The following is a 23,053-nucleotide window of genomic DNA, read 5'->3' as shown; positions in this document are numbered from 1 at the left end:
ACCTGACACAAGGAAGCATCGTTGAGATTTGCTCATGCAACCTGGACATAGCTGCAGTCTAGTCAATGGCATAGATGGTATTTTCAAAACAACTTACTTGGCCGACAAGAGACCGGTGCTTTGGATCCAGTTCTCAAACAAAGGCATTGGCTAGCGCACACGAGCTTCACACCTCGCACTATATAGTACTAGTATCGACAAGCAATGGACGCCGATCATGCAAATATCGAGAGAATTCCAGGTGGGGAAAAATCACCTCAACACCATCTGCAGAAAGCAATTCCCAATCCAGCCAGCAGCTGCACGAACAATCCACCGTGCACAAGGGTTGTCAATGGACGCCCTCGCATTTGATCCAACGAATGTGAAAGCACACGAGCTCATACACACAGCTCTCTCTAGAATTCGTGAGCCACATCGTTGTACTTGCTCTACCCTTTAGAGACAAGGCACATCAAGCTGGACCCCGCTGTCCTGACTGAGATCGAACGGCTCAAAACAACTAGATCATGAAAACCACCCAAAAATATTTCGATCAAGAAGCCCCCAAAGAGTACTTAGTGCAATCACTCAAAACTAGATCATTCAACACACACCGTGAAGACATTATGGCCTGCCAGAGCATGCGTAATTTAACAATTATGTGCTTTCAAGAGCTCCACACAAACAACAATGAACACATTCACATACCCAAATTTAAACACTCTTGTGGATCGCTAGGTCTCAACATCGCAACATACTACAAAAAAAACATGGCACTTCAATATCAAGAGTCAACAGCTGAGAATGGTGCAGAATGTCTTCCCACTATCCTACGTGCACCGTGCCAATCAATCATAGCCATTATTAACGTCTACAAGCATCCAAGAACTCCTTCATCGTCCTTGCTAAATGCCCTCGAGAAAATGCTTTGTTGAAAAAATATGGACAGTACAACGCTTATCGTAAGCGACTTCAACGTATGCTTCCATAAACAAGGTTCCTTCCAAGCCCGACTAAGAGCATTCATGCAAATTCACAACATGACACAATTGATCAACGACCCGACAACAATCAATGACTCAACCATAGACCACATCTGGATAGACAAGAATCCAATCAGTTGTTTCAACCAAGGGACAAATTGCGTGTACTCTGGTCTGACCACTCTATCATCTACACAACAGTAAGGACAACCACCTTGGGTCAGGACAGTTGAATATAATTCATCTTGTTTTAAGTGTATTCTTATACATAGAGGACCCAATACAAACAAACACATCTCCCACGAAACTAGAAATTCTAGATGTTCAAATATTTAACCTATGAATGACCATCGTTACTCTGTTCCATTGGTATCAATTCCTTGGAAGAAAACAAAACTTAAACTATGTTACCAGAGGAGTGTAAATTCCTCGAAAGAAACATAACTTTTGATACTGCACAATTTGACCTCTTTGACACCAGAAATGATCTCAAAAGACCCAAAAACCTTGAAAACAACTACAAACATGTGTACCTTTAAATGAAACCCCAAAATGCCATCTAAAAAAAGTCTAACACCCTGTCTTTATAGCTCGCCGACAAGCTATTGTTTCAACTATTTATGCTTGGCTCAACCATGAATGCAATGATGCTTGGCTACTGCTTGCTTGCCTTTATAGCTTAGCAGTCATCTATTGATCCAAGGTATCTATTCTGAGATCTTGTCCTCTAATAGAACTAGCTCCATGGTTTCCATTGAGTGATTCCTATGTTTATGAAATATATAGCCTGGTTTTATTATTATTTATACTTGCATCGTGATATGCAAGAATTATAACTAGCCACTAGCTATAAAATTCACACATAAAAGTACTTGAAAAACTCGCAAACTCACGAAAAAATTTGCTCGCAAAATGTCAAAACCCCACACATACCCACTTACATACATGTTCAAGTACACGTACACATTCACCCCCCCATGCACACATTGCTTCACACATATATATATGTCAACACCATGCCGTGAATTAACTATGTGTGTAGCTTCTCTTTTGTAATGGGAGCAAGGCTCTCTTGGTTACAATAAAAATTGAATAGTAACTAGCAAAATCTATCTCCATTATAAGGATTTGCAACGTAAAATGTTTTGTATTCTCTAAGATAGAAGTTGTTCCCCAATATTCAATGATTTTCTGTACAATCTGGGAGAGACATCATATACATTTCTATGAAAGATACAAGACACATGAGGTCTTCAGGCTGATTATACAGACAAGCTGCCCTAGCTGAGCTTATTTGATGCCAAACTCTAAAACAATCACTAGCTTATGTAATATTTGTGTATGGGAAATCTCCTTAAGACAGAACTTGAACTAAACAAAAAGATGAGGCACATAGACTAGTTCTAGAATCTATACTACATGCAAAACTTACCGGCAGTATACCTTTGTAAGACTAGAATAAGTCCAATCATACAAATTTAGATTTTTTGTTGTTCTAAAGATAAAAAATCTACACAAAAAATAAGAGAAAAAGAAAGAGGTCAACAAAACTTTTATGAAAAACAAAAGGAAGACATACTTAGTAAGCAAAGCAACACTTATGTCGTCATCAGTGACCAAGCATAAGTAGCTATACTGGGTTTCTAAAGACCCACAGAGTCTCTTGGGCAAACCCAATGCTTACTAAAATACGTCAAATAAACAAAAGAGAAAGAAAACTAGAAATAAAGAAGAAAGGAAGCAAGTGACTAAGCAAAAATAAACAAGCAAGTCAAGAAACAAAATCTTCCAAAAAACTGAAATATCGCTCTCTCTCTCTCTCACACACACTACTCCATACTCAATACTTTTGTTGGAAACGGGAAGGAGGCCGATTGAATTTCATGCATTGATCAGAGTTATGCAATACCTAATAGAGGTGCAGCAAATGCAACTTGATGGGCTGCCTCATAAAGCATGGAATGCCAGCAAAAAGCTTCAAAAGAGCTGCCTCATAAAGCATGGAATGCCAGCAAAAAGCTTCAAAAGAACTACAAAAGTAAGGTCATCTGCGTAGGATGGGCAACCGACATAAGAAAATGGTTCAGCGGATGGAAAGTGGAAGCATATTTGATCATGCCGCCTGAAGAGGTCAACATGCAAGAGTTTCAACTATCTTTACTGAGCACTTTGCGGAATCACTGATTGACAAGTGAAAAGAGGGTAAAGCTGGAATATTACCAAGACAACATAAATCCCACATGTTGGTCTACATACATGTCCATAGAGACTCATGCTCAGTCTTACATTAGCACACCTATCCCCCTTTTATATCGCAGAAACATCGCCAGATTCCGTACCAGATCTCATACATTTGCCATTGAGCAGGGAGCGTGGATACACCAGCCTAGACATGCTAGAGTCTGTACCCTTTGTGACATGCAGACAGTTGAGACGGAGGCACATGTAGCTCTACAGTGCCCCCGATATGGCACATATCAAGGAGGACTACCAGCAGATACAAGGGGACTCCGCTCAGTTGACATCAATTCTCTCCACTGCCTCCCCGACAGCATTGGGATCTTTTGTCACTCGGTCTTTTTACCTGTCGTCAGGAACTCATAGACTCCTGACCCCTCTCCTTGAGGAAACTCTTTTTACATTGTATCGAGACAGGTCCCATGGGTCATTTTTGGCCCCCCGAGGACGCTATTAAATTCTACTTCTACTTCTACTTCTCACACTCCCTCTTATTTAAAACATAAAAAGCTAAATGGCCCTTTACACTTATGTGTCGTTTCCAACGGAGAGGCAAAAATAGATTTCTAACTTAGAAAGCACAAGCATACTCACACAAACTCTCTTTTGAAACTAAAAGAAAATCGGGCTATTCAGCTCCCCGCTTTTTGTTCAATCATTCTAAACATACCTAAGGCCGATACACCATAGATGAAAGACTTCATATCTAAGATTGTGCATACTTTTTTCATTATTTTCCTTGGATTATACCTCGTGTAATAGTAAAGTGATCAAATTACTACAATGAGTGATAAAAGACTCCTTAGTTGTACAAAGGTGGGAAAATCTATGGAATTGGGAAGAAATGACTCCATATTTTGCCAAATCAGAAATGTTTTGAGTCAATGTGAGGCTTTTTTATGATGCGTAAACCACTATATTCAGGTTGTTCACGTTTATCATATATATCAACCTCTAATCCTATGGTAGATTGAGAAAGTCTAAGATCTAAGAAAACACAAGAATCCCCTCTTGAAGTGCGGTTCAGTTCACAAGAGTCAGGAGGATAGATTCCTTCTCCAAAAGCACTAGTGTCTTTGTACATAAAGTCTTAAAACTTAGGAACATCTTGAAAGTTAGGAGCTTACTGACAGTACGCTAATGACCTTTGATGTGCAAGTGTGTGCCAAGATTTTGGGCTAGTCAGTCTAGAAACAGCATCAAAGGTGAGGGTCTTCTGTTCTTGATAAAGATTCTCTTGTATTACGACTCTCTACAGGCAGGAGAAAAACCCTATGCCCTGTTGCATCACCCAAGCAATGTTTTGCAGACCTTTCTAATGTAGACTCATCAAGTATTCAAAGATATTTCAATACAAACAACCAGCCTATCTTAATCATCAGCATGTGTTTTTCCACTGAAATCATCCTTCATTGATAGAGAATAATCTGAATCTGCATCGACAGCACCAGAAGATGAGGCACCAATGCAAGGGAGCCAATAACGTCTTTCCCCATCAGGATGGCCATCATCCACCATAGCCAGTCCCTCCTACATCTCCAATGTGAGCATCAGCAAAAATTTTAATCACAGTGCATGAACCTTACATGTAGTCAGAATTACATGTGCACGCCAGAACGAGCCATAATCTAACTAGACATAGATGGCACAAAGCTACAGAATGGGTGAATACCTTCAAAAGCGTTTCAAGGGCATCCACAGCACGGCCAAATGGCCACAGCAATTCTCTTTCCACCTCCTTGACTATGACATATCCTCGAACCTGACAGCACCCCAATTAAGGCACTTGAGAAATTTTCTGAGCGATTTCAATGTTTCTAGAACACAAACGCAGCTAGGTCCTCATCTACAAACAACAAGATCCTGTCAAAGCTACAAAGAAAAAGTATGGGTTGTAATGTACCAAACGGTGGGCTATGCATACCTGAGCCAATTCTAAGATTTGATTATGATCTTTATTTAGCTCGGTGGGAACAGATCGCACCAGCTTCCTTCTGCCCACAGAAAAAACCTCAAAGCCACTACCTAATACCTGCACATTACAAACTCACATTCAGCATCATTTCCGCTGCATTATACACTAATGCCGTGAGAACCATGCAAAACGACTTGTGATCATCCGTCATACATAGGTGGCATGGACAGTGACAAGGATTGAAAACTAGTTGAAGATTGCCTAAACCTGGAGTTTACTTATGGCTCGACGACAATCATCCTCTGTGATAGGCTCCCGAGAAGCCCTCCGCTGCTTGGAAAGCAAAGAGCATAGCTCTTCTAAATCAATAAGGCCCCCATTATGGGGTCTGGTTACAAGACAGATGTCTACAATCTGTACACCTGTTCCAAATCCCATTCAACCATGATCCTTGAGTATGAAATAAAAGGGCGGTTATTTTTAATAGAAAGCAAGTCATATATAATACAATCATGCACTATGTCAGAAAAACCCTTAAAAGAATTAGATTTAAAAGCCTAAATACACATACGAACTTGACTTAGGTGAAGCACCAGATCTGAGGACATTCTCTTGCGAATCCATTCATTATTCACATTAACAATTACATCCGTCATCTGACAGATCTTCATATAGCCTCTTGAAGAAGACCAAATATAACACCTATTGTTCTCTCTTCAATGGCTTATAAGCAACCCTGGAGCAGGGAAAAAAAGGATAAAGATTCACGAAGATAACACCGAGTTCCCAAGAGTTCGAAACCTTGCTTGTCACAATTAATGGAAAGTGAGGTTAATAGATGAAAACATTACACAAAAAGGTTTCCAACATAAGGAGTGTAGCATGCGACTAATTTGAAGGCCACTTTATAAATGTTTTGGCCACTGATGACTTTTGGACAAGCCATATTCTTAGACACAGGCATAAAAGAGCACTTTCATCTTAGCATTTAACAGTGTTTCTCCACTGCTCATCGGCTCTCATGCTTGCTCCCCTATTTTCCATCTAGAACTCAATCTCTCCACTAATGTTTGGTTTATATCCAACGAGATGCACAGAAAACAATCAAGATTATGACCAAGAGATCTTTCGATTCTAGCAGCTTCTTATCAAAGTCCATAACTCCATGATCCATCAAATCCAATGTTGTTGTTACTGTTTTTAACAAGACTATTGTTATCCACATAAATATTGATAAAATTAAACTCCCATATAATAGAGTTAGTCACCTCCTATCTGTATACTAGGGAGTGAGGGCTTCTATGTGGGGGCACCCACCCGGAGTCGTATTTCTGTCCTTTCTCAGTGTACTTATGCAGGTTAGGTGGGGGTTTGGCCAGGAAACATTACCAGGGTCAGCTATTGGGTGAGTAGGGCCTGGTTTGAGGCCAGTCTAGGAGGCAAGTTTCAGGCCAGTTTGAGAGCCAACCAGACCTTGGTGGGGTCAGTTGGCTGGTCAGTTCTCTGCCAGTCCCCCACCTATAAATAGGACCATTTGGGGCCCTGGTTCTGCAGTTGTTTAGGAGTAGTTTCCAGCCAGTTGTTTGTCAGTTTTATGCCGCAGTTTTCAGCCTACTCTAGTAATCATCCAGTGGTGGAGTTCTGCCCTGAAGTTGTAACACTTCCGTGGAGGTTTTCTCAGCTACTCAGCAGAGCTTTTCCTGATATTTCCTGTACAGTTTCATCTCTTTGCATTCGCATTTCTTTGCTGTCCTAGTTTGCAGATTTGCTCTCTATTCTCTGTTCGCATATTCCACTGCACTTTGACACTATGAACCCGATCAGCGACACGTGGGGACCTTCCTACTTGAGGCCCAACGACATAGAGACTGAGCAACTAGAGACTACAGAGGTTGGCATTAGAGTTATCCAGACGACCAGCGGACTCTGATTGTTGCAATGGCCACCTCCCCATCTGTGAGCCCCCAAATGAGTACTGCATGGGGGAGGTGGAGCAGCAAGGGTTCATTGCCATGTGGGCAGTAAGAAAGTCTGCCACGTGGGCAGATCTAACAGAAAAAACCACATGAGCTGCCATGTGGGCAGCATAGAAGAGCTTACCTGTCTATCGTTGGAGGCTGCAAATCTGTGTGGCAATTGGAAGGTGTCTAGAGCAGATTTGATCGACAGAAAAGAACCTAAACATGGTCGCAATGATCAGGGCTGCCACAAGGCAGTCAAGTAGATTGTGGGTAAGAATATTTCCTTGTGTTCCACCACATATGCATGAGCATTAAAAAACACGCATCAGTGTGCTTCTAGCCATGTAAATGGTACATGATGGGAATGATACTTTTCATAGGACTTAAACCTACCTATTTTAAGTCTCATGCAAAGTAACATGCTCATTGGGTATCGTTTGCATGGCTTGGAAAGAATCTTTCCTTGTTTTTCACCATGCATCATGCATGAGCATAGAAAAATGTGCATTAGTGCGCTTGTAGCCATGCAAATGGTACTTGTTCGGTGTGAAACATCGCATGAGTCTTAAACTCACCTCTTTTAAAGCCAGCCTACTATGAGATTCGATGCCTTTTCCAAGAGGGACATCTGTTCAGACCACTTTCTTGACCAATCTATTTCTATGGTTAGGTCTACATCGGGATCAGACATTGAGAGACTCTATTGATCAAATCAAATAGCAAGAGGTGACGGGGACACCAAGAGACAAAGCTAGACCAAACACAATAGCTTGTCATAGATTTCTACATGTTCGAGTCGGCATTGGGTCACAGTGGAATGGAGGAGGAATCTGTGGTCCTCATGTGCAGGTCAACTCAAGGGTGAGTCTGTCGCGTTGTGCGCTCTGGGTCCCGGTTGTGTCGTTTCCCCTTGTGCCTTTGGCTCGATACTCCAGAGATAGAAATAAAGAAAGAAAGATATATTAACATCCTCTAGAGGCCTCAAGGGCCTACGAGACAATATATTAACATCTTCTAGAGATCTCACGAGCCAATGAGACAAGGTACACTACAAAATAGTATATCATACAGGCCGCCATGTGTTGATGCAAGCATAGTTTTTTCCATACGTTACCATACGCATACGGCATACGGATATGAAAGTATGATTGGAGTATGGTTCAGCCCTTGGGGCTCAATCACACGTGGCCTAATTTTACAACCAAAAACAACTGGACAATATCCATTGTACACATTTAATGAAAGAGAGTTACAAAACTTTCAACTTCAAACTTGAATTAATTTTAAAGTCATGAAACTAATTAAAGAAACATTTAATAAAGATCTGGGACCCCGTTTTTCTCCCCCAAAAAAAGGCAAGTATGATTGGCCAGACCATACACGTATGGAAAATGTATTTCATATGCGTATGGTTCAGCCAACCATACGCGTAGGGACCCAACTATGGATGCAAGGACTCACTAGGGCCCTTGCTGAGTGCTATATTGAAAACCCCAAAATCCAAAACTAAAAAATCCTTAGAGAAATAAACAACTATGATCTTAGTGCCTTAGCAGTGCTCTGATGGGAGATAAGGATGTTGTATCTGCCTCTATCGGGTCGTCTCCTGCTGTGGTGGGGAACATAGCCTCTGTGATCTTTATTTCCAGTGGGCCACATCAAGTGGTCTCCTCTTAGTAAAGCCGGGATAGACTAGACCTCTATTGTGCATGCTTTGGTGCATCTCTCCACTCTGCGTGTTCTATGTGACACTAGTTCCACTATTTCTCTTCTCCTCTTCTTGCTAATCCACTCTGTCCTTATCTTGGCTACATCTCCTCTTTACTATTTGACTTGGAAAGACAATCCACTGGAGTGATGGTGGTGCTCGTTACACGACAATCTATCTTTTAGAGACTACAGAGGAGAAGAGAGGAGTCCAAACAGACTGATTAGATTGAGCATCAGCAACGCTCTATCATTGATTTCCTTCTTAATGGCGTAAGCCCTCGATAGATCCGTGCATGATTATCTCTTGTATCCTTAGCCGACTTTCCAGATGTTCACTCTATGGCAACAAGGGTCAGCAGTGCAGTCTAAAGCAATGAAGATGAGATCATTGTGTGTATAGAGTAGCGGCAAAGCTCCACCTGAAAGATGGTATGATGAATCTTAAAGGATGAGGATAGCCAAATTTCTCTCTAGAAAAGATCCAACCATACTTGTAAAATCAAGATCTAGAGAGAGAAATACTAAAAGTCTACATTTTTTAGGATGAGGATAGCAAAAATCCTCTCTAGAAAAGATTCAATCATACTTGTAAAATCAAGATCTAAAGAGAGATACTAAAACTAGAGAAAAAAAAAGAAAGAAATAAAGTTTATTAAAGTCTTCGGAAGACCGATGGGTCTACGAGACTATGAAAATCCTCGTACAAAACGAGCTGTGAGGGTGGAGCTACTAAACGAGCATCCACACCAATGCGAAATGCAAAAATGCAAAATGGTGTTGGAATATGGAAGCAAGAACTAGAACTAGAAAGTAGAAATGAAATGACAAGACTGAAAGACTAGAAATACCTTGAGAAGAGTGTAGACAAGACACAAGCTAGACTGATAGATTACAATGATGTGACCCATTGAATATATGGGCCAAAGTACAAGACATAAAGCAAGAGTGCTTATGGGATAATTGTAGAAGTGCCACATGGCACACACTCAAGACATAAAGACTAGACTTAGACTTAGACTTAGACTTAGACAAATGTAGATTAGGAAATAGTACACTTAGTGTGCACTTATCTCCAACACCCTCCTTAAGTGGACACTAGGAGTAAGACAGAAAGACAAGACTAGAAGAGAGACATAAAGACTGATAGACTGAGAGACAAGATAGAAGACATGACAGAACAAAAAGATCCTGAGACACCCCTCCTCAAGTGATATCCTCATATGGGTCCACAAGGGTAGGGACAAGATGGATCTAAAGCACAGTCAGATCGATAGACAAATAGACAGACAGACAAGACTAGATAGACAGAAGACTGACTGTAGATAAATAGAAAGACCAAGACACTAGAACCCCTTGACCTACATCATCGGTGGTCAAGGTGGTAGACAAGGTATAGAAGTAATCAGAAAGCCCACTTCTCATCATGTGAGGAAGGAACAGCAGGATCAACTGATGGAGATGTTGCAGCAACATGGGCTGAGGTAGATGCAGGAGCTGATGTAGAGGTTTTGGAGTAGCAGTCCCTCTCCCGGTGATTATCACGGCCACAAATGGTGCATGGATGAGCCTTGAAATAGTCCTTCTCCACATGATTAGTTTTGCCACAATGGGTGCAAGGCTTTCTTACCTTAGAACTTCCTTTCTTTGCTAAAAATGCAGTGTCAGTTACCTTGCGTTGTTGAGTTCTTTCTTCCTCTTGGAGAGCATTGATGATACCCTCAAGAGAAGGATTATTATGATACTTGAAGGTAGTGACAAGAGTATCATAGGAGTCAGGTAAGCTTTTGAGAAGCACAGCAATAGCAATATCTTCGGAAATGGGAGACTTGACTGACGCAAGCTGAACCATAAGACTACGAAGATAATTGAAATGAGAGGCTATAGTAACTCCTTCCTGCATATGTAGATCAAAGAATGAGATCATAAGGGCAATTTTAGAGTTTTTAGATCGGGCTCCAAAAAGAGTATCAAGAGTGATCCATGCTTGAGGAGCAGACTGTATGTCGGAGATGTGATGAATGTAATCATCTCCAAGGCCGAGCAAGATGATAGCATAAGCTTTGTCGTTCTTGGCAGCAACAACTTGCTCAGATGGACCTTCGGGAGCATCACGGTGAACAATGTCCCAAAGGCCTTCTTTCATAAGATGGCATTTGATTTTGATCTGCCAAGTATGAAAGTTGGACCCATTGAATTTGTCGATAGATATGAGAGAATGAGAGGAGGATGCCATGTGGGAAGGTCTTACCTCTTGCTAGGATGCAAGGGCAGTGTCTATTCCCTTACAATATTGCAGAAATAAATGAGAGGAAGAGATCCCAGAAGCCAGTTCTCTCACCACTTTGTCAGGGCCATAGCATATGATAGCCCATCGAAGCAGGAGGAACCAGCAAAAAAGGAGAGACTGTTCAGCAAACTGAAAGAGGCAAAGTGTAGTACCTTAAACCCGGGCAGAGGTAGAGGTGCAGATCTCTGCGAAGATGGAGCTGGAGAAGTCAGTCTGTGCAAGTACGGATTCCGTACAATCGTACGGACGGTACGAACGACGGCACAGAGTTTGGACATACGGCACAGAGTACTGACGGCGGCGCAGAGTACGGGCGGCGGAGTACGAACGACGTACGGCGGCGTACGAGTGGCGTACGGCGGCGTACGGACGGAGTACGAACGACGTACGGCGGTTGTACGGAAGAGTACGGAGAGCAGAGGTGGATGCTGCGCAGATCTGTCGGTGACAGCAGGTGCTGCGCAGATCTGACGTGACAGCAGATCTGGCGCTCAGATCTGGCTGAGCTGCGCAGATCTGGCGCAGATATTTGGAGTGGGCGCAGAAATTTGGAGCAAGAAAAAAAATGCAGCAGAGTCGCGCAGATCTGGAGCGCAATGGCGGGGCAGAAAGAGGGGCAGATCTGCAGCAGGGGAGAGAAGAGAGAGAGAAGAGGCAGATCTGAGCGGGGGGGGGGCAGATTTGAGAAGAGAGAAGAGGGAGAAGAGGAATTAATCTAGCTCTGATACCATGTTGGAAGATGGAAGCAAGAACTAGAACTAGAAACTAGAAATGAAATGACAAGACTGAAAGACTAGAAATACCTTGAGAAGAGTGTAGACAAGACACAAGCTAGACTGATAGATTACAATGATGTGACCCATTGAATATATGGGCCAAAGTACAAGACAGAAAGCAAGAGTGCTTATGGGATAATTGTAGAAGTGCCACATGGCACACACTCAAGACATAAAGACTAGACTTAGACTTAGACTTAGACTGAGACAAATGTAGATTAGGAAATAGTACACTTAGTGTGCACTTATCTCCAACAAATGGTAGTACTAAAAGTCTATACTTTTTTAGGTCCCCCCACTTTGTGGAGGGACTCAAAATGTCCCCCATTGTGGAGAGACTCATGAGGTTCCCCCACTTTTTGTAAGGACTCAAAAGGTTCCCCCACTCTGTGGAGGGACTCATAAGGTTTCCCCACTTTGTGTAGAGACCCAAGAGATCCACCCAAAAGTGGAGCGACTCTTGTTGACACGACCCCGCAGGATCTGACCTTATCACTGACCTAGAATCTCGTCCTCAATCCAACCAGAATCATAGCGCAGGTGCCTCGATCCTCCCGACCACCCCCGAGCTTTAGGCTACAGCTCGACTCATCCATAGGCCCGTATCTAACCTAGGCGTCCCATACCACCTGAGCAGCGTCCAGATAACCTTCGACACCACCTATGATCCACCATGTAGATGGCCAGAGTCCCGGCCTGAGTCCAAGCCCCATCCATCAGTTGAGGAGCGCTCAACTGATCTACACAATCGCACTGGCCCCCCCTCTATATAAAAGTAAACCCGCTATAGATAGCACAATGCTATGAATAGCTCCCTCCATATAAAGCGAGCACTATATATGAATCAATCTCTATATATAGCAATCTCGGCTAAAAATAGCCATCCAGCCCTAAGCTATCCCGTAACCCACGTTAACCTGCTATCCAACCCTAGGTACACCATGCACATGACACGTGTCCAAAAGGTCCCCTTCAAAATGATCCCACCTTGGAGGTACATACGAATTGTGCAGAGACTAACATGTATAAATCTCTCTCAATGTAATGAAGCTTCCACTCTTTGGCGTTCGGTGTTCAAGCTCACTATTGTGTTCCTGTGACCGATCTCCAGCCCTTCCCTTACACTCCCTCCTACTACTACTCCCTCCTCCCTCCTCTTCCTCTTCCTTCCTCCTCCTCCTCCTCCTTCCTCCCTTGTCCTCCTTCTCAACCCTTACCCCTCAAAGTCGCCAAGGAGAGAAGCTCTCCACTCCTCAACCTTGGATTTCTCCTAAACCTTGCAGCCCTCTATGAACCCTCCATGGAACTCCTAGATAGCTCTCTCAACCCTATCCCCTTCTGAACCATGCAACACCCTTTTAAACCCTTGAACTCCTATGGAGGCAAGAGCCTCCATCCATCGTGGTGATCAAGCCTTCTTTCTCACCCATGTGCGTAGGAGATCTGCTTTCCACGCTTTACCTACACCTTTCTCCAGAATATGACCTGAGGACCTATGCTACACTTGTGAACACCTATGCTACAACGAGCAATGACACGATTGTAGGTAGCCAACACCCTCAGAAGCTGGACTTGGGAGAGACAGTGACAACATTTTGGCGCCATTGCTGAGGAGGTTAGCGAAAGCAGAGAACGTGTTTGCATGTGTGAAAAATAACCCCTTTCGAAAAACCATTCAAGAGACATCCCTCAAAGCAAAGGAGTGAAAAAATGCTTACAATTAGTGCAAAAGGATGAGATTTACATCCTAAACAATATTGACATACATAAGCACATTAATACACTAATCACAAAAAATTAACCCTTAAACCCCCCACATCCTATAAAAGCAACACCACCACCACCACCCCTCCCCTTCCCCCTTTAATTCTTTGCCCTCACTTTGCAAGCCACTTCCATCTCTCCTCCATCTCCTAGTTCCGTCAAGCCTCCATATTTTCCATCTACCTCATTTTCCATCCTCCATCTTCCATCTACTATTTCCGCCACCATCTCCTTCACTTTCATTTCACCTCCTCCCGCCCTTACCATCTCCACCACCACCACCACCCCTTTTTCCATCAAGCTCCCTCCCTCCATCTCCACATCCCATCATCCCCCTCCCCACCACCTCTACTTGTTTTGTCCATCCCTCCCCTCGACCATCACCTTTTCATCAAAACCCCCTCCACCCTACCACTTGCATCACCTCCACCACTCAAGGTAAGCCTATTTCTCTCTCCACCCCACCATCTCCTCTCCACCCCCTTCCTCTCTCCACCCCACCAACTCCCTTTCTCTCTCCACCCTACCATTCTCCTGTCTCTCTCCACCCAACCATCTCTCTCCACCCCACCGACTCCCTTTCTCTCTCCATCCCACCATCTCTCTCCACCCCACCACTCCCTTCCTCTCTCCACACTACCATCCCTGTACCTCTCTCTACACCTCCTTCCTCTCTCCATCCTATCATCTCTCCACCCCACCACTCCCTTTCTCTCTCCCCCTACCTCTCTCCACCTCTCCACCCACCATCGCCTAACCTCTCTCTCCACCCACCACCCCTCTCTCTCCATCACCACTCCGCCCTTTCTCACCCCTCACCCATTTCCTCCTTCCATCCTCTCTCCATCACCCCTCTTCCATTCCCCCATTCTCTCCCCACTACCTCAAGTCCCCTCACTCCTCACACACTCTCTCTAAGCCCTCTACTTACTCTCTACCCCCTCACTTCACTGTCTCTCTCTATTGACACTCATCCTCTCTCCGCCATTCTCTCACTCTCTCTATTCCTCGCTTCCTTGCTCATTCTCTCACCTCACCCCTTCGCTCACCTCCCTCACTCGCGGCGTCACATGCTTGCACGATGGCGTCCACCAACTACGCAACACCGAAGGTGCAACGCGCTTGGTGTAGCGCACCCGTAGCACCAAGTCTGTAAAGTGGTTCCTGTCGGCGGCTCAACGCCCAAGGCGCAACGCGACCGCAACACCACATCCTAAGCGAGCCCGCACGAAGTAGCACTTGCCCACGATCAGAGCCCAACGCACAGCACATCTTAGGCGCATGCGTGGAGCGTCGCTCAAGGGGCAACGTACCCTAGGCACGTGCACAAGGTGATGCGAGAGGCACAGTGGCTTAGGCACGCGCAGGACGACGTCCGTCCACAATCGATGCCCGAGGCGACAACGTCGTCCCTACAAGGCCCTTCTAACTCCGTCCATGCCCAAGGCGCCTCCCGTCTGCCCCCCCATGATTGCCGCTCCGCCAACAGCCCGATGCCTCTAAGTCGCCTCTGCCACCTTCCTCCTTGATACCTGCACCAGCAAGTGCCTGCCGTCGACGCACCTACAGACTGTCACTACCCGTGAAATCGTCGTCGCCTCCACGAAAACCCTCACGCCGCCTCAGTGACAACACCCATTGGAACCGCGCCGTACACTTCTCTCAACTCCACCGCACCGCCACTGATTTTGCCAACGCCACCAATTGATTCCGCCAACGCGACTCCAACTAAACTTAAGCAAAGAACCAAACCTAACCAATAACCTAACTACTAGCTAGTTAAACTAAACCAACAATGCTTAGACACACCTAACCCCAAGGCACACCCTAGTTAGATTAACCTTGGGATGGGGGATCTTGTTAGATTAACCAACGTTAGTCCTCTAAAGAATAGGTTCCCTCACACCAAATTCTAAAGGCTAAAGTCTATTTACACTGAAGTCTAAAGATTAAGGTACATTTACACTTGCACTTAACACCAAAAACTCACTCTAATAGCCTCATCTTCACCCCAACTTTGACGAGCCATAACTTGCTCACTTGAGGCCCACACTAGACCCTATCAAAGCCCACCTTTCACACACTAAAAGAGAACGTTGTGCACAAATTTTTCAAAACAATTGACCTAATTTTGGACATCATTTACAAGGCCAATCATTGTACCAATTTCAATCTCATTTTCAATGAAAAATAATCATAATTTCAACAAACCATATCAAAGTTTATTGCAGTCTTCACCAGAGGTTTGGGAAGCAATTATGAAGATTATTGGGCAGTTTTGTCAAAATATTACTCAAAGGGTAACAAATTGGCATTTTTCAACAAGGGACAACAAGAGCAGGATCAAAACAACAAACTTACTTAATGCCACGCAGAGCAAAACAATGAGATATACGACTTAATAGAGGAGCTCAATTAACTCGAACAAGTGCTAGCAATTGACACCGGCCCATATCAATGATCTACATAGTTTGACAGAACTCAAAAGGGAGAGTCAACAATATCAAGATGACACAAAGACTCTCCAGTCAGAATTTGTTCAACAATAAAGATCAAAGAGAACTCCAAAGAAAATTACTCAATCGAATGGCTACCCAACAAAATGTCAACATGGAACCATCAACAGAAAAGGCATTGGTCCTTCAGCAACAATGAGTATTCTTGCAACCAAGAAAAATCCCCAAAAGGCAACACGAGGCCTTCTAAGGCAACACGGGACCTTCTAAGGCAACACGGAGCCTTTTCAAAATGCAAATGAAGTAGAAATTGGAAAGAACCAATGCAACAACGGCTTACCCAATGATGTAGCCCGAAAGGACAGCAATGAAAAGGCTCTGAATGCGAGCAGAGAGATTCACCCTTAAAGGAGAGGTGAAAATGAGAGCAAATGGCAATGAGAAATGCCAATAGAGGACTGGAAATGAGAATTACAGCCAAAAAAAGTGCTCCCACGAGGAGGAGAACACTTCAAAAGGAGAGGAGGGTGATCCAATGGAGGAACAATCGCAGCCCAAGGCAAAGGATAGCCAATGGAAGAAAAAAGAGCTTCAACAGCCGGCACGCAGCACGAGACAGCTCCAAGACACTTGCACGCTTCATGAAACAGCTCCAACGTGCTGAGAAAACTTCAAACAGGCTGGCATGCACCCCGAGGCAGACCCGTACTGCAGTAAATGCACAGTCAGGTCCATACTGAATCTGTACTGCATTAAATGCAGGTCTGACAGGTCCGCACTGCACTTATGAGCTCTCAATGCTTCCGTACAGGTCGTACGTCTCGCATGTGTGAATAAAAATGCACATACAAGTAATAAATGCCTCCGTACACAAGCACAGCAGCATTAAATGCAATCGTGAGAAGTCCGTACAGGCTGTACGGCTGTCCGTGCAGCACACGTGTGAGAAAAATGAACTGCAGCAGGCTGAAAATGCACAAATGTTGAAGGAATTGGAGAAAAAACAGCCTCCTTTGCAGCAAGTGCACCCAAAATGTGCTTTCCCGCAATGAAAAGACCTGGAGAAGCCCTAAAAGTTCACACGTGTGTAGAAAACAGCAAGACCAGCAGGAATGAGGGCTCAGGAAGCTGCCAAACAGCTTGGGAAAGCTGTCAATGGCTAAGGGAATGGGTTCCCGACCTGCTCTGATACCACTGTTGGCTATGGTAAGCAATGGAAGCTCAAAAATGGAGGGGAGAAGGAGAAAAACGAGATGTTGTAATAGATTGCTGCAAAACTGAGAGTAGAGGCTCAAGAGGGAGCCAACATAACAAAACCCTAGGGCTAACTGCCCTAACTAAGACTAAGTGTCCTAACTGACCTAGGTGGTACATGTACTAACTGTACCAATAGTCCTAAATGACTATAACTAGGCCTACAAGGAATAAGTGGCACCTATGGATAGCCCATAGAATGGCCTACATTAGTTTGGGTGTACCTCAACAACTTGCAGCGTGATATTGTGGCTCTACAAGAGCACAATCAGCATGTTTATGCAGGACAGCATGGTCATTTTCAGGGCTATGATATCTTTTATGTCGGGCAGCATTCTTTTTCAGGAGTGGCCTTTCTGGTGAGACATGATCTTCAGCCAACTGTGGCCTTTAATGATATTCATGGAAGGTGGATTGTTATGCAGTGTCTTGTTCAGGGAGAGATCTTTATATTTGCCTCTATCTATGCCCCGCAATCATCTCGAGGTAGAGGTATGATATGGGAGGATATGCAACGGTATCCCTAGTGTCATCATGCTTTTATATGTGGAGACTTTATTAATGCTCCTCAACAAGGTGATAGCACTACTATGATTGCTCAGGCCTATGTTGATGATTCATTTTTCACTCCTCAAAATACTGAGCAGGTTCTATCATCCCTGATGCATGCATTATCTATCTACGGTTTGGCTGCTGGTCTTCATGTTAATTTTCAGAAATCTAAGTTGCTGCCTCTACATCCACAGACTGGCATTGTATTTTATCGCCAGGCAAAATTGTCCAACCTACTCGGCTGGTTCGCCACCTTGGTTATCCTTTAGGTTGGACAATTACTCGTCACCAATAATCTTATTGGGTTCTTGCAAAGCTAAAGAAAAATCTTGAATATTGGAAACTTGCCACTTGGCCATTGCATGTCAAGCTACTGATTGTTCAATCCATTTTAATGGCTTACATACAGCTTTATTTGCCTTTGATCATGTTTAGCAAAGGGGATCTTACAGCCTTCATGTTGTTGGGGTAAAGGCACATTGCCTACCCTTAATTAAAGAATTAAAGATAGGACACCTATGACTGTCTTAAGACAGTCATAGGGTAAACCTAATCCTAATAAAACTTAAGTGAGTTTGTGGTGTGGCTCACTCATCACTTCACACCCGCACTAGTGTGTCTCTCTCTCTCTCACTCTCTTGCTCCCTTCCTCTACTCTTCCCCCTCTCAACTGGTATCAGAGCCATCGAGCTCACTCTCCCTCTACCTCGACCTAATCCGTACCGTACGGACGTACGGACAGTTCCGTACTGCCGTACGTCGTCCGTACGACTGTACGGATCAGTGCGCAGAGCCGTACGACGGCGCATTTTCGTCTACAGGGCGACAGCGTGGTCGCGGGTGCTGGATCGTCAGTTTGCAGGCGACGCGTTTTCGAGGGCTTCAGAGTGAAGGCGCTTTTTCACAGGCTGCAGGGCTCGACATCGCAGGGCGGCGGCGTTTTTTCGCAGCTAGGGCACGGACGGCGGCGCATTTTCGCAGCTAGGGCACGGACGGCGGCGCATTTTCGCAGCTAGGGCACGCAGGGCGGCATTTTTTGTCGCGGGCTGCAGGATTTCTGCGCGGTGCATCTTCGCAGGTCACCTCTAGGTGTATCGCATTCGTACGGCGGATCTGCAGGCTTTTCGTCACGGGCGGAGCTGGTCGCTGGTCGAGGGTATCCGTGCACAAGAGCTGCTAGCTGCAGCTCGAGGCACCGCATCCAGCAAGCAGCCAGCAGCTGCATCGCAACTGCTACTTGCTGCTAGGCCTTTTGAGGGCGTGGGCGTCGCCAGCCTGCTGCAATACAGCAGCATAGCTGCTGTGTTTTACAGCAGCTCTTACATCAGCTGTACGGACTGTCCGTACATTCGTACGGACAGCCGTACACACGTACGGACTGTCGTACAATTTCGTACGGGAGCCTTGTTTTTTTTGTACTGTACGGCAGGTACAGTACGGTTGGCGTCGACAGCAGGGTACAGAAGTACACCTTTGTTCTTTTGCTGCAAAAACTCGGTTTTTTTTTGGGGAAGTGTACCTGCTGCAAGGACAGAAGTACAGCAGGAGTGTACCTGCTGCAAGGACAGAAGTACAGCAGGACAGCAGGAGCTTCTATGCATTCACTGAGTGAAATTCTCAGTTTTGGGTGATCTTATCAAAGGGCTTTTGCCTGGATGTGTTTGCAGTATATGCCTTGAGGCAGTGTGTAGCCAGGGAGCACACATTTGCTTTATTTCCGCAGTGCATTTGGTGACATTTGTTGCAAGTCACATTCTTTGTACACACTCTGAAAATCTCAGTTGAGCCACGCTTGGTCAGGGCGCATCGAGTTTACTCGGTCCCTAACTGCCCATCGTTGACAGTGCTCAAAAGATTTTCTTCTTGGTGTCTGTACTTTGTGATTTGTGTTGTTACTGAGTACACAGGGGCAGTCTATGCATTGCACATTGTCAGGTACAAGTGTCAGAGAAACTTCATATTGCATGCTACCTCAGTGTTGAGGTGTTCTCCACTTGATTCAGGTGTCAGATCAAGGGGCTTTTGCCCAGACTTTGTTTGATCGCACTTGGGTTACCGACAGAGATCTTCACATGCATTTTCTCCCCTTGGTATAAGGGTGATTGCTTGGGATTTATCCTATTTACTGTTGCAGGTTTTGTGACAGGCTGAAGGGTTTTTTTTTGGGGTGTTTGTCAAGTGGTTTCTGCAATTTGAGTCAGTGACATACCTCATCTGAGGTGGAAGAAGTGATCAGTACAGTCAGTACAGCAGTGTTTACAGCAGTGTTGGTGGTTTTGTCAGATAATTATGCACTGTTAAGCTCTTGTTGAGCAGCAGCAGCAGTCTGAAATTACTGTTTTTATGCCTCTTTGAGCTCAGAACAGTTTGTCAGAGATACAGTATTTGCAGGGACATTTACTGTCTTGCTGCAGATTTTACTGACAGTATAAACAGCACCATTGAGAGTGCTTCTGGCTCTTGAATAGAGCAGGTTTTTCTGAGAAATCAGAACTTTTATTCAGTCTTTTTACTTCCAGGGAGTCAGGTATTTTCCTCATCTGATATGGCATCAGGAGGAGGTGATTCTTCAATTCTGAACATAAAGAAACTGGAAGGAGCACATAACTATGCATTATGGGCAGAACAGTGCTTGAATGTCCTTCTGTTAAAGAAGATTGCTAAGCCCATAAGAGTAAAGGGTGTCAAGCCATCTGACATGGCAGCTGATGACTGGGAAGAGCTTGATTTGTCCGCGAGGGCAGCTATCATGCTCACTATTTCAGACACTCTTGTGTTCAATGTTCAGACTGAAAAGACCTCTTATGGTCTATGGCACAGACTAGAAGAATTGTATGCCCAAAAGAGTTCAGCCAGTAAGGTTTATTGGTTGAAGAAGCTGGTTGATCTTCGCATGAAGGAAGGTACAGCTATGACCTCACATTTGAGTGAGTTCAATTCTATCTTTACACAGCTGATTGCACAGGGGTTGAACCTTGATGAGGAGTTCAAGGCTACTTTCTTGTTGTGTACCCTCCCTGAGAGTTGGGACACTTTCAAGACCACCCTGTCAAATTCAAATGTTATTCTTATGTATGCTGATGTAGAGAGCTCTCTCCTTATGGAGGAGATGAGCAGGAAGAATAATGCGGGCAGCAAGTCTTCAAATGCTTTGCAAGTACACGACAGAGGCAGGACTCAGCAGAAGGGGAGATCTGCTAGTAAGTCCAAATCCCGCAGTCAGTCCCGTGGAAAAAAGGACATTGAATGCTTTTATTGTGGCAAGAAGGGACATGTGAAGTCGAAGTGCTTCAAGTTCATACGGGATCAGAAAGCCAAGAAGGCTGAAACAAAGGATGCAGGAAATGCAAGCAAAGGCAAAGGCAAGGCCAAGGTAGATGACTTGGATGCAGTGAATGTTGCAGCAGAGGACAGTGACAGTGACATACATGATGTTTTATGCTCTTCTGCTGTAATAGCACATGCTTTGGTTATTGATGGCCATGACATGCACACCTGGCTCTTGGATTCAGGTGCCTCTTTTCATGTTACTCCTCATAGGGAGTGGTTTACTTCCTACACAGGTACTCATGGAGTTGTTCATCTTGGGAACAACTATGCATGTCAGATTGCAGGGATTGGCAGTATACAGATAGTATTTCCTGATGGACGCACATTCATGCTTGATGGTGTTCGCCATGTGCCGCAAATCAAGAAAAATCTGATTAGCACTGGCTTATTAGATGACAGTGGTTACCACACCACATTTGGGGATTCCAAATGGGTGATTACTGATGGCCAGACAGTAGTGGCTGAGGGTTTTAAGAGTGATACCTTGTACCCTCTTTATGTTTCCAGTGTGGGTAATCATGTTGTTGCCATAACCGAGCTGCCAAAGGTTTCATTGTGGCATAGCCGGTTGGGACACATGTCTGTTAAAGGAATGCAAGAACTGTCACGTTTGGGTTATCTGCCGTCTCTTTCATTTTCAGATTTGCCTACTTGTGATCATTGCATATTTGGCAAGCATTCTGTGACTCCTCATAAGAGGAGAACTCCCCAGAATAGAGCACCGCTTGATCTAGTGCACACTGATTTGTGTGAGATGCCACAGTTATCACTAGGGGGTGCAAAATATTTTATTACTTTTATTGATGATGCCACACGTAAGGTGTGGGTCTATTTCTTGAAGCATAAGGGAGATGCCCTAGATGCTTTCAAGAGGTTTGTCGCTCAGGTTGAGAATCGGACAGGTCGTAGGCTGAAATGCCTCAGATCCGATAATGGGGGTGAGTATGTGTCACATGCTTTTGTGCAGTTTTGCCAAGCTAAGGGCATCAAACAGGAACTCACAGCCCCTCATAATACATCTCAAAATGGTGCAAGTGAGCGGATGAATCGAACTATTCAGGAGAAGGTTCGATGTATGTTGTCTTATGCTGCATTACCCCATGGCTTTTGGGCAGAAGCCGTGCAAACAGCAGTTCACATTATTAACAGGTCACCAAATAAGGCTTTGGAGTTGAAAGTGCCAGAGGAGGTGTGGTCTGGCAAGCCACCCTCATATAAGCACTTACGGGTATTTGGCTGCGAGTGCTTTGCTCATGTACGCAAAGATCTCCGCACCAAACTGGATCCAAAGTCTATCAGATGCATCTTTATGGGATATGGTGACGAAGGTGAAATGGGGTACAGATTATGGGATCCCGTTAAACGGAAGATTATACGCAGCAATGATGTCATCTTTAAAGAAGATTGTGTACACAAGGAACCCGTGCAACCTATGGAATACAGGAGGGTTATTTATGATGATGTTGGACAGCAAAGAATGCCCATTTATATGCAGCAGCAGCCTGCTGCAGATCACCCTTTTCAAGAGGGTATACAGGCTGAAAATCAGCCAGATAATTTTGCCAATAATGCACCACTGGATGTGCCAACAGATGGGGCTGTAGAACAGCCAGATATGGTGGTACAGCCACAGGTCATGCATGAAGAACAGGCTGGACAGCAGCCTAATCCGGAACAGTTTGTTAGGAGGAGCACCCGTGCACAACGGCCTCCTGCCAGGTTTGTTCCAGGAGCCAATAATGTGGCTGATTTTATCATGCTGACAGATTGTGGTGAGCCTTCCAGCTTCAAGGAAGCTATGGGAAGAACAGAGAAGAAGAAGTGGGAGAAAGCCATGCAGTCAGA

The 23,053-nt window shown here is 44.5% G+C and overlaps 1 protein-coding gene across 5 annotated transcripts in view; it reads right to left on the bottom strand.

The window, feature by feature from the left end:
- Window positions 1-212: 212 nt before the first annotated feature.
- The window catches only part of VPS22 (EAP30/Vps36 family protein), a 60,576-nt gene continuing 37,735 nt past the window's right edge, over window positions 213-23,053 (bottom strand). For 3 of the 5 annotated variants that reach the window (XM_087394832.1, XM_087394833.1, XM_087394834.1), the window contains exons 5-8: window positions 5,386-5,540; window positions 5,128-5,235; window positions 4,876-4,965; window positions 4,226-4,733 (exon numbers count right to left, since the gene is read on the bottom strand). In XM_087394832.1, coding sequence (XP_087250958.1) covers window positions 4,575-4,733; window positions 4,876-4,965; window positions 5,128-5,235; window positions 5,386-5,540 — 512 coding nt within the window. In that variant the 3' untranslated portion in view covers window positions 4,226-4,574. Of the gene's footprint in view, window positions 300-4,225; window positions 4,740-4,875; window positions 4,966-5,127; window positions 5,236-5,385; window positions 5,541-23,053 lie in introns of those variants that run through there. The other 2 variants (XR_015543234.1, XM_087394835.1) reach the window with 2 other exon arrangements.

This window comes from Dipteris shenzhenensis, chromosome 23 (assembly GCF_047967505.1).
Source record: "Dipteris shenzhenensis isolate YYH24624 ecotype China chromosome 23, Dip_SZ_1.0, whole genome shotgun sequence".
NCBI classification, from domain to species: Eukaryota; Viridiplantae; Streptophyta; class Polypodiopsida; order Gleicheniales; family Dipteridaceae; genus Dipteris; species Dipteris shenzhenensis.
The sequence above is the reverse complement of the archived record's forward strand: the minus strand, read 5'-3'. Positions and strand labels throughout refer to the sequence as shown.